The sequence below is a fragment of the Aulonocara stuartgranti genome (genome assembly GCF_965226115.1).
Source record: "Aulonocara stuartgranti genome assembly, chromosome: 3".
NCBI classification, from domain to species: domain Eukaryota; kingdom Metazoa; phylum Chordata; class Actinopteri; order Cichliformes; family Cichlidae; genus Aulonocara; species Aulonocara stuartgranti.
In genome coordinates, this window is record NC_138941.1 from 506,126 (window position 1) to 518,036 (window position 11,911).

General features: G+C 41.4%; 1 protein-coding gene and 1 long non-coding RNA gene across 2 annotated transcripts in view; one reads left to right on the plus strand and one right to left on the minus strand.

The window, feature by feature from the left end:
• The window catches only part of LOC309702191 (protein NLRC3-like), a 90,340-nt gene extending 86,601 nt beyond the window's left edge, over positions 1-3,739 (plus strand). The window contains exon 10 of the mRNA XM_082526696.1: positions 3,638-3,739. Within this exon, the coding sequence (XP_082382822.1) occupies positions 3,638-3,641 (4 nt within the window). The 3' untranslated portion in view covers positions 3,642-3,739. The remainder of the gene's footprint in view (positions 1-3,637) is intronic.
• A 2,167-nt stretch (positions 3,740-5,906) lies between these two features.
• On the minus strand, positions 5,907-7,396 carry LOC309702441. The gene is made up of 3 exons (XR_014275482.1): positions 6,847-7,396; positions 6,664-6,757; positions 5,907-6,325 (listed from the first exon to the last, which is right to left on the minus strand). It is a non-coding gene; the product is annotated as an uncharacterized lncRNA (long non-coding RNA).
• Positions 7,397-11,911: the final 4,515 nt, after the last annotated feature.

Here is an 11,911-nt window from a genome sequence, read left to right on the forward strand (position 1 = left end):
GATTGTGTCTCGGCTCGTTTCCCTTTTCACCTGAGCACTTGTGACAGGTAGGGGTTCCATTTGTGTAACGTGAAACACAGTAGCTGGATCAGTCAGTTCTTCAGTGGGTTGCATGTGTGGAAGACGTGAAAGTCCATCTGCATTTCCATGTAACTTTGTCCCTTTGAACTCAATGGTGTAGGTGTGTGCACCTAGGAACAAGGCCCATCGCTGCAAGCGTGCCGCAGCCATGGTTGGAATACCTTTCTGAGGGTTAAAGATGGACACCAGCGGTCGGTGGTCTGTGATCAGGGTGAAGTGTCGTCCATATAAATACTGATTAAACTTCTTCACGCCCCACACTAGACTGAGTGCTTCTCTGTCTATCTGCGCATAGTTGCGTTCGGCTGCATTTAGGGACCTTGAAGCAAAGGCAACTGGGCGTTCCGATCCATCAGGCATTTTGTGAGATAGCATAGCACCAATGCCATATGGTGAGGCATCACAGGCGAGGCGAAGTGGTAGATTGGAGTCAAAGTGTGTCAGAACCTCCTCTGATGTAATGAGCTGCTTAGCGCCATTAAATGCCTCTTCACAGTTTTTTGTCCATTTCCATTTGACATTTTGTTGCAGCAAAGAGTTCAGCGGGTGCAGAACTATTGAAAGGTTTGGTAGAAACTTGTGGTAATAATTAATTAAGCCCAAGAAAGAGCGCAGCTGACTCACATTTTTAGGTTCTGGTGCCTTCAGGACTGCTTCAACTTTGTCCTTGGTTTTGTGGAGCCCATGTCTGTCGATCTTGTGTCCACAATACTCAATGGCATCCTTAAAGAACTCACATTTGTTTTTGTTTGCTCTCAGTCCATATTTTTCTAGCCTGGCCAGGACTGCTGTTAGGTTAGCCAGATGAGTCTCCTCATCAACACCAGTGACGATTATGTCATCCAGAAAACACTGTGTTCCTGGAATGTCTTGTAGGACCTGATCCATGGCACGTTGCCATACTGCTGGGGCACTGGCAATACCAAATACCAGTCTGTTGTACTGATATAGGCCTTTGTGAGTGTTTATTACCAGATATTTTCTGGATGTCTCTTCTACTTCCATCTGGAGATAAGCCTGGGCAAGGTCAATTTTTGATAAGTGTTTGCCACCTGCTACTGCTGTGAATATGTCTTCTATCCGTGGAAGTGGGTATTGATCTATGCGGAGAACTGGGTTCACTGAAACCTTAAAATCACCACAGATCCGCACACTGTCACTTGCTTTCTTGCTTACTGATACTATTGGTGTAGCCCAATCTGACCATTCCACCTTGGTGAGTATTCCTTGCTCTTCCAAGCGTTGAAGCTCTGCTTCAACTTTAGGGCGTAGAGCATAAGGTACAGGGCGTGCCTTGTGGAATCTTGGTTTTGCATTGTCCTCTAGTATGATCTGTGCTTTAATATTTTTCAGGGTGCCGATTCCATCTTTGAACACCTGGGCATGGTTATTAAGGATCTGTTTCAGTCTTTCATCTACAGAATTTGCACTCAGGCCTCGTTTCAGTCTCATTGACTTTATTTCTTTCCAGTTGAGGCGGATGTGTTTCAACCAGTCACGCCCAAATAATGGCACACCTCCATTTTTCAGAACATAAAGTTCCAGGTTGCATTTCTTTTTCTCATATTCCACTTTCACTTTTAGTTTTCCCAGAGGAGTTATTCTTTCACCTGTGTACGTTTTCAGTTTCACCGAGGTGTGCTTCAGTTTCAGATTGGGGAATTTGCTTCTATAATCTTCATATGAAATCAGTGAGAGAGCAGACCCGGTGTCCAGTTCCATCTGTAACTCAATCCCTTGTATTTTAGGTGTGAGCCATATTGCATCGTTATCTTTCTCTTGCATTGTGTACAGTTCCAGGCATGCCAAATCCTCCTCAGAATCAGTTGGCTCTGACTCGTTTACTTCATGCAGCTTTCTGTCTCTTTTCCACATTTTGTTTTTCTTTTTATCATACTGCTTTGATTTACACATTTTCTGTATATGCCCCTTTTTGTTACATTGCAGGCATTCTTTCTCTTTAAACCAGCAATTAGCAGCGTCATGTGACTTCTTGCCGCATCTGAAGCACATCGGTAATTTGTTATTGCGCTGCGGATATATTTTGTTTACAGAACACGGCTCCGTGCCTTTTCCCTGAAGCTCTCCGGCATCTTTTGCTGCTGTCTCCATCGATATCGCTATCTCTAATGCACGGTGCAAAGTGAGGTTATCCTCTGTGAGAAGTCGTTTCTGTGTGCCTTCATTGTTCATGCCGCAGACGAAACGGTCTCTCAGCGCATCTGACAGCCCCTCCCCGAACTGACAGTGTTCCGACAGCCGCCGGAGTTCCGCGATGTACTCCGATGTGGACTCATTCTTTAGTTGATTTTGTTTATGAAATCGGAAACGTTCGGCTATAACCAGTGGCTTCGGTTGGAAATGTTTTTGGAGCACTTCTGTGATCTCCTTGAAACTTTTGTCAGCTGGTTTGATCGGTGTGATGAGGTTGCGCAACAAGTTGTATGTTTTCGCTCCCATCACACTCAGTAACACAGCAACTTTCCTCTCGTCCTCTACTTTATTAGCTCGACAATACTGTTCAACTCTCTCTACGTATGTTGTCCAATCCTCTGTGCCATTATCGAAAACGTCCATTTGTCCAACGCCTCCTGACATTTTTCGGTATTTTTATAAGCGTCCTTCACTTAAAATAATTGATGTTACTCACGTCCTCTCTTTAGCCAGGCAGGTGAGCTAGCATCCACACGGAGGGTTAGTTGTTTTGGCCCTAACCGTTTTTCGTGTCTTTTTGGCCACTTTCACAAGGATTTCCCCCTCTCTGTCGTCCAATGCACATCGGGGATCCGTTTTAATCCTCGTCGCCAGTCTGTTATGTTCTCTTATAACTTAACTGGTAAGTAACGACGCCTTCTTTAGTCGTAGGAATTTACTTTAATAACCAGTCTAAGGAAAACAAGGCGCAGGCATATCAATGCGCGCATACACCACACTTTGTGTTCTACACTCAATAACAGAAAGTAGTGCCACAAACTATAAACTGATTTTACTAAATACATAACAACTATGAACAAACTGCTAATGCAGCATCACAGGACGTCAGCCATGGATTGGCCTCCCCAGACCTCAACATTACTGAAACATCTTAACAAAGGATGGAAACAAAGGGAACCAACATCCAAGAAAAGAGCTGCTGCTGAAAACTTCCTCACAGAAAACACAAACAAGCTTGACTAAGAGACTCCAGGCTGTGCTGAATTATAAAGGTGGACTGACCTCCAGGGTCCTTAGTATCATATAAGCTCAGTTTGTGTCTTATATACTTTCCATTTATATAACAAAATATATAGAAAGGAGGGTGGTTTAAGATGTGTGTAGAGTTTTATTCATTATCTTTAGACAAACAAAGAAAGCACCATCCATTCGTCTCCAGTCTGTATGAAAAACAGGGGAAAGGTCAAATTAAACCTTTGAAATTCCTTTCACAATAAATCCATAAATAAACAAAATAAAACATAGAAAAGTGTTTAAACCCACTTTTCCATAAAGCTGTCAATAGGAAATGTTCCAGTAAACATGTCTGTGTTTCTGCTGTTTTCCTTTCATGCGTCCACAGCTGACAGGTAACCCTATTGGAGTCGCCATAGTGACGGGTGGCGTCTCAGCTTCAGCGTGTTGATGGGCACAGCCATGGTTACCACAGCTGGAGTTGGTGTACGGCGAGCTGTGAGAGGACAGAGATGGAGAACGCACATTTAACTCTTTAACAGGAGATACGTTACGACTAACAGACGACTGCTGTCTACATGATGTCTTTGCAGCCCTTATGCTACATGTTACACAACTTTTCTTCATGCCAACAAGACTGAGGTGCCACATAGTCGACACATACAGCTGATTATGATGCATGTTTTACTATTGCTATGTTCACATCATCTGCTTGGCTTTATCACTGAAAGCCTGGAGATCCTCTGACGTGTGCATGGCTGATGTGAAGTATGATTAGTCCTACATGACATCAACAACAGAGGCAATGAAAGCTTTGTTGTTAACAGGTTGTAGGTAAAGTCAAATGTCTACTTCTACACTTGTGTTGGGTAAAGTTCTTCTCACTGCAGCAGATTTATATCTGTGCTTTCACAGGGCGTGATGTGGAGCTCAGCGCTGAGGTGCAGGTCTCCTTGGAGACGCCATCCTGGCTGAAATATTATCATGCTTCCAAAACATTTCAGCTTTTATTTTGAAAGAAACAAGACTTGAAAACGAATCCCCTTCTTCCTCTTTGTCTTTGTTCTTCAGAGGAGTGTCACCTGGACAAACTCAGGGCTGTTCTAGAGCCTTTGTTATTATTTGACTCCATAGAAATAAAACTGAATGGAATCAAACAAAAACTCCCAAACAGCTAAAACACTTTGCTTTATTCTCTTTTTTAACAAATACGTTGAAGTCCATCCACAACAACACAGCTGAGATCTCCTTTGTAATCAAGTGTTTCCATCCTTTGTACAGATCTGTATACAAAACAATCATTTACGTCCCACAGAAGTCTAGTTACACGTAACTATACAAGAACTGGTAAATGACAGAAACATAAGACACATGATCACAGGTGATAACAAAAAGAGAAAGAATTCATGTGTTAGTGATGTTTTTCAGCCCTGATGGCTCATGTTGGAGAAACAAGCTGAGGTACGTGGAAAGTTCACACACACAAGTGGGCGTGAGCGCACACACAGAGAGAGAAACACAACTGAAGCATCTGTTTGCTGTTTCTGCTTTCATCATCTCTGCTGCTGTGTCAGGCTGGGGTCTCTCAGTGACGTGGTTGAGGTGAAGTATGACGAGTATCCCTGATTCAGTCCATCGAGACAAAGGGCAAAGAAAGCTGTTGTTAACAAACTCTATGGTGATGTGGCATTTAGCTCTGACTCTACGCTCTGCTGAATCCTTTGAACCTGCTGATCAGTAAAGCTCTACGTGCTGCAGCAGATTGACCTCATCTGTGTTCACAGGTGTGGACCTCAGCGCTGAGGTGCAGGAGACTTTCATTCAGTTCTCCCTGCAAACAGCATCCAGCCTGGAAATACTGTCATCTTTCCCACAAATGGTGCTCTTATCTCAGAGAAGAAGTCTGATGTAAATAACTGCAATCAACATAACTGCAATCAATAATGCCAACATGATGACTGTTCATAGCTCCTGCTTTGAAATACTGAACTTAAACATTGACCTGATGAAAGATCACAATTCACAGTGGCCCACTGTCAGAATCATTCTGAATATAAACTCATCGAGTTAATCTGAACCTTTCTCAAATGTGCTGTGAATAAATGCTGCTGCAAGCCACTGTGGGAAAGCTGTGTTATTATCATGGAAACATCTGTGACACATTCACAGAGGACGAGGACACAAAGGGACGACACGCAGAGGCTGTGTTCAAGTCAAAAATCCAAATCTTTAGTCCTAAACAGGCAGTGGTTACAAACAGGAAGACGAGCAGTCCATTAAACAGTCTACAGGGTCAAACATACAGAGAATTCAAACAGCTATTAAAAACAAATAACTGGACACTGAAAAACTTCAGTGATGTGTGAGGCACCAAAGGGAAGCAGCTGAGTATATTCAATGAATTCTCTTCAAATACAAAGACAGAAACTCCTACAGGCAGCATGCAAACTGAGCAGGATACACAAAGATCAGAGATTACAAAAGAAATCAGAAAAGATTTCAAACTTACTGAGAGCAAGGCCTCTGTTACAAATCTGTCTAATAGAAAAACATGCTGTACAGATACAATACGCTCAGTGTTCATGGTCATTTAAAAACTGGCTCTACCTGAACCACTTCAATATTTTATGAAGTCACTGAGTCGACCATTTCTACAGTTTGTTTCCTTCATTGCAGTTAGAGTGCGGCTGGTAAGGATGAAAACACACACAGAGCGTAAATTGTCTTTGTTAGTAACAAACGTCAGCAAAGAAAAGACAAAACACACAAACACTCTCATGATATTCATGAATCATTAGAAAGCATCCAAACATTCTGCTCGTGGACTTTTACAGTCTTATTTGCACTCGCTCATCTTCATAATCATCCTGATCAATACATGACAGGGGAGGCTTTGAGGTAGGCGGGGCTCTCTGCTGATGTCAGCATGAAAGGCAGGACCAGCGTCTGCCACATGTTGGTGAAACATCACAGTACACTGGCGTGGTTTCCTTTCCAGATGTTGGACGTTTGACACTTCAACGTTGAGGCCAACAAGAAGACACAGTTTTGGGTCGGGTTGCTGCAGGGTTTCTAACTGAGCAAAAGCAGAAGCACACAGACCAACAGGGATCAGATGCTGAGTGTTAGAGGAACATCTGTGCTGATCACTGAATGCTGCTGTGGTCTCTTGTTGAAGTTGGCTGGTGGGACAGTCTAATAGTGATATCCTGCCCATCGGAGGAACACTTTTAAAAACACATGCAATACTTTGTTTGTATTACAGTCACAGTTTATCTTATTTTTGTCCTTTAAAAGTGTTGCTGTACTATAAAGTCCTATAATTTGAGGCTAAAATGGCTCAGAGAGTCTCTCTCTCAGAGGATCTCCTTTGAAAGTGGAGACGGCTTTATCCGCTGATCCACGTCACTTTACCTGGATGTTTTCTTTGAAGCTGGATGAAGACTCCTCTCCCTCACTCCTGCTGCAGCTGTGTGGTCCAGTTGGCCTCTGAGGTCACAGTCAACATCTGTAGCAGAAGAGGGGAAATAAAAGTCCAGGTTACCAAAACTGGGAGCTTTTCCAAAATAGAGCGTAACTGGACTTTTTCAGCCTTACAGGCAGATAGTCGTCTGAAGCTGCAGCTTTTTCTTTTTAGCTTTTTCCAATCTCTGCTCTCGGCTTTCTTTGAGAACATGTCTGCTTTCTTGGCATGGGTCTGTCTGCTGTTGGTGAAGAGACTAAATCCACATACTCGCTACTAAGATCTCCTCAAGTAGTCTCAACCAGATTACAGTTTAAGAGTAAATGTCTCCTGAGAGTTTCACCTTGGGGAGATGCTGTCTTGCTAACATGCAATCATGAGCATTAATCTATGAGGTGAAAAAGTAATTTTAAAAGCTCCAGCCACAAGTTTTATTTCATCTGTGTTTTGGTCAGAGTCCCATCAGACCTCCAGAATGGTGTCAGAGTGTTTTCTATCCACGTGATGAGCACAGGCCTCAGGTCCAGACCTCCACGGGCACCATAGCCTTTTTGGAACTAATAGGTGCAAGAAGGTTTTGTTGGGATAGGAACTGAAGAGGAAACTGACGAGGAAGGCAAGGATCTTCTTCAGCTCCTCCGAGCCGGGACCTCTTTGTGTAGGCCAGCATTGGCCAGGTAGCCCTTGTTAGATTATAATATTATTTTATGCCATGTTAGACCCCTAATTAAAGATTGTGAATTATTATGTAGTTTTAGTTTGCATTATTCTCCTGAATTAGAAGAAGCTGATAACTATTGCATTAGTTAAACTGATTTGCATTACATTAAACTGCTGACTTGTTGTGAATGAATGATATTGTTTTATGATGCATTATACTGCTGAGTTATAAGAAATCTAATTTGTCTGAGTAGAAGAGAACAGAGTGTGCTGGAGTTTTCTGCCCCATTTCAGCAGGAGCAGATAAACAGGGAGCCAAGGTCGTAGCTTAGGCGCTGTGTGAGAGAAAGCATGTGAATGTTTAGGCTTTTATGATAAGGTGGAGGCACCAGAGGCTATAAAAGTTTGAGCAATGCTCCACCATTTTGAGATTTTGAGGCTGTCTGCATCAGTGTCCATCTCCCACGTGTGTGATCATTAAAACCATCGTTTGACTCAACCCGGCCGGACCAGTGTTGTTATTGTGGTTTTTCTCTTGTCTCCATCCCCAATATTTTGAACCTTAACACCCTCCAGCATCGCTGGATGGCCGACAGTGGAAAACCTAGAGGAGTAGGAGAGAAACAGCAGCTTGGAGCATGTCTTTATACTGTTTAGTTTTTAGAGCCACAGACTTTCTTTTAATGTCATTGTTCAGGATCTATGACTGATTATGTATTTATTGTATTCCTCCATGACTGTGTGACAGCAAGTGGAAAAAACCAGCTTCACCTTTGTTGATATGCTTGTAATTTTAATATTGATTAAATGGCCCATGAAATAATAGAAAGCTCATATATGAAAATGTATTTTAAGAAGTAAAATGTTAATCTGAGTACAAAGGAGTACACTCACCTTCTGGTAGATGGAGGTGTAGCGAGCGCTGGTGAACATCCAGGCCTCCTCGTAGAACTGATCACTGATTGGATCCAAAACATCGATGGAGGATCTGTGTAAGCGCTGAGGATCGTCCTGATGGACAGAACAGAAGGAGAGTGAGACAAGTGAAGATATACTAAACAACACTGTGACATGAACTGAGCCACACACAGTTTGATTCACAGCTGATTGACACATTATTTGACCACGAGCAATCTTTTCTGGTTTGACGCCGTCTTTGTAGCCAGAAACCAGCTCTCTCCTCGGCTTCCTCCACTACACGCTTCCCCCACGCCAGTCTCCTCCGTCACTATAAAGGGGAGAGTCATGAGCTCCATCACCCTCACCTGTGCCGTCCAACGTCCCACCACCAGCCTCCACTGCAGCAGGCCAGAGACCACACCCCTGCCACAATAAGTAAAAGTATATCCTTGCTGTACCCTTAATGCTAAATATGCTAAATTAACCGCTGCCTTTGCCCCTTTGGGATTATTCTTATGTCACTGGGATGTTGACCTTTGACCTTCACATTAGAGAGATGGGCAGACATAATTAGTGTATGAGTTTTAAAGTAACAGGTAATAAAGAGAGTGTAGCAAATGTAGTCAGGTTTATTACTCTGTATCACACATGAGTGCCCGAGGGAGGCGGGGCTGACTGGGGAGACACAGGAAACAGAGAGACAGGGCTGACTCGACATGAAACGATGAAACGTGGGACACGGGAACAGAAACTAAACACAGGCTGAAATGAACACTGAGGGAGGGAGAACTAAGATTACTGAGAGCCTGATAAATAAGAAGAACAAAAACCAAGAAAAACAAGAGTCAAAGAAAAGCAAAAACACAAAGCATTGGGCCAGGACCCACTGCTGTGACATTTATATGTGATAAAAACATTAAAAACTGCTCAGATGTTGAAATCTTTCTACGTATACTTTAGGTTCAGCTCTCCAGCCTGGCATTTGGTTAAGCATGATTCAAACATTTGATTTTGTTTAACTGGTTTTAATTATAGTTACTTTTTGTGAACATTTGTTGCAGCATTTAAAAATACATCATTTATTTTCAAACTTTTATTTGATTTAGAGCATCATGTTTGACCAACGTAAATGTTTTAATTTCATATAAAATAACTGAAACAGTGAACTAAATATCTGAAATCTTTCCTTCCTTAAAAGTTATAATCCTACTTAAGTTATAGTGCAAATGCTTAAGCAACAAATATACTTGATGCTAATTAATTAATATTTCCCTTTGATGTTGCAACTATGCGGTCACTTCTGTCTTTAAACAAAATAATATTTTCCAGTTACAGAAATCATAAAGTCCAAACTACACTGAAAAAAATATGTTGTTGGATTTACTTAATTCAATGGTGGACATTTGTTGCACACAGATGTTTTGCTTTGGCAGCAACTTAAACAATTGAGTTAAATTAACACAATTTATTCAAGTTCAATAAACCTGTGAAATTTGTGTTGATAAAATGTGACTTAAACATGTTTTGATGAAGTAATTTGAGCTCTTGGAATATTTTAATCCTTCACAATTTTCTCACTTTATCCCAACACCATTCAATAACTTTTACCCAATACTACTTGGTCACTTAAATACTACATGTTATCTTCAAATTACATATTCTAGTATCAAATACACAATTTTCAAATGGAGGCCTTATAACAGATTATATTGTTCTCTTCCAAGATGGTTGCTGGCATCCACCAGTAACCTTTCAAAACAAAATGTCTAATTTCACTGCATTGACAGTAGGTAAAGAATTAAACTGACATTACTCCTCCACTGAATCTACATAAATCAACAGTTAAATAATGTCAGTTCTTCCGTGTTCTCTGGAATCAATCACAGCAAAGAAATTAGACTGTTTCTTTTGAAAAATGTTGGGAAAGAACAAATCAAGATCAAAAATCAAGATTCAGTTAAACAACAATTATAACTAAACAATTTGAGATAATGTTAGTTTCCATTAACATTAAATTAGGTTACTGAATTGGCAAACACCTTCCTATTAACATTACCCATTTTACCCCAATAACTAAAGAAATTAGCACTTGCAGGTCAAAACCTTTATTCAAGAGATGCAAAAATAACATTGATACAGTGACTGTCAAAAATTACAGCACTGATCATACTGTGACATGTTGGTTCAAAACAGCACACTTAGAAATATTCAACGTTCTTTACTTCAACTGAATGAAACTGAAAACACCATTTCACACGACCCATATGGGATATTTAGACTGTATAACTGTTCACGCTACATCTCTTCACTAGTAAAAGAAAGAAAAAATACAAAGAGAAATTTAAAAATGCTGCCAAAGTGCTGCACAGAGCAAAAGGAAAAACAAACAACAACAAAAAAATGGCCCTGTCCTCATGGCAGTTGCAGTGTATATAAAAATGAACCCTGCGATCTGTTCCTGGAATTGAGCTTCAAAAATGCAGCAGAACAAGTGTGAGATTTAAATGTCTTCTCACCTAGAGCTGGTCACCTTGCATGCATAACAGTGAGCTTTCCTTGCAGGAGCAGTTTTGTCTTAGTTGTGAGCTTTTCTTGTACCGGACTCTGCGCCCCAATTTTAGTGTCAGACCACACCTTCAGAGTATTCCATCAGAACCAACCACGACGCAAGAGGAACACTGATGACGTGCAACCCCATGACCCAATCTGGGGCAGTGATGTACCAGCGGAGTTCAAGTTGTGGACCACCAGACAGAAGGTCCTGCACTCACTGTTCCCATGGGTCCGAACTGGAAGAAACACGTTAAGAATTGAGACTCTTGACTACCGATTTGGACTTTTCCTGAACAGCTCAACAAAGATAAATAAGGCTCAGAATGAGGAAATCGACGCGATCAGAATAGTGGTCATGCAACACAGGGTCGCCCTGGACATGATTCTCGCTGAGAGAGGGGGCCTCTGTGTCTTATTCAACACCACTTGTTGCACCTATATCCCGGACAACGTGCACTCCTTGACCATGACCACCGCCCTAGACAAGTTGCGACAACTGAGTAATGCGCAGCAACAAGACTATGTCACGAACAATGAGGACTGGCTGACCTGGCTGCTGAGTGGCAGCTGGAAGACCCTCGTGATAAAAGGACTCGTACTGATAGGAGTTCTGCTTCTATTATTGTGCTTGTTTTCTACATGTGTCCTACCATGCATAAGATCCATGATTGACAAAATGGTACAGGCCACAGTAATTACCTATGTTGGACTGCCACTAGAAGATGAACCGGATGAAGATTTAGTATAGAAACACACACACATACTGAATGATGCTACAATTGAAAATGTTATAAGCAAGTGATTGTTGGCTGATAATAAAGTATGATTAAGTGAAAAATATTAACATCAGGAGGGGATGTTAAAGAAGAAACGCTTTTATGAGTTTTATGTTGCATTAAAGTATATGTTCATATTTTACTCTTAATAGGAAAAGAACAAAATGTACTACTCGCTCTGTTTATAGAAAGAGGAAGTTCATCCTATGACATTTATACAAACTTAGACACACACACACACATATGCAAAATTAGAGGAAACTGCTATGCTTGTTTCACCCTGCTATAAATAATAAACGACTAGTGCAGC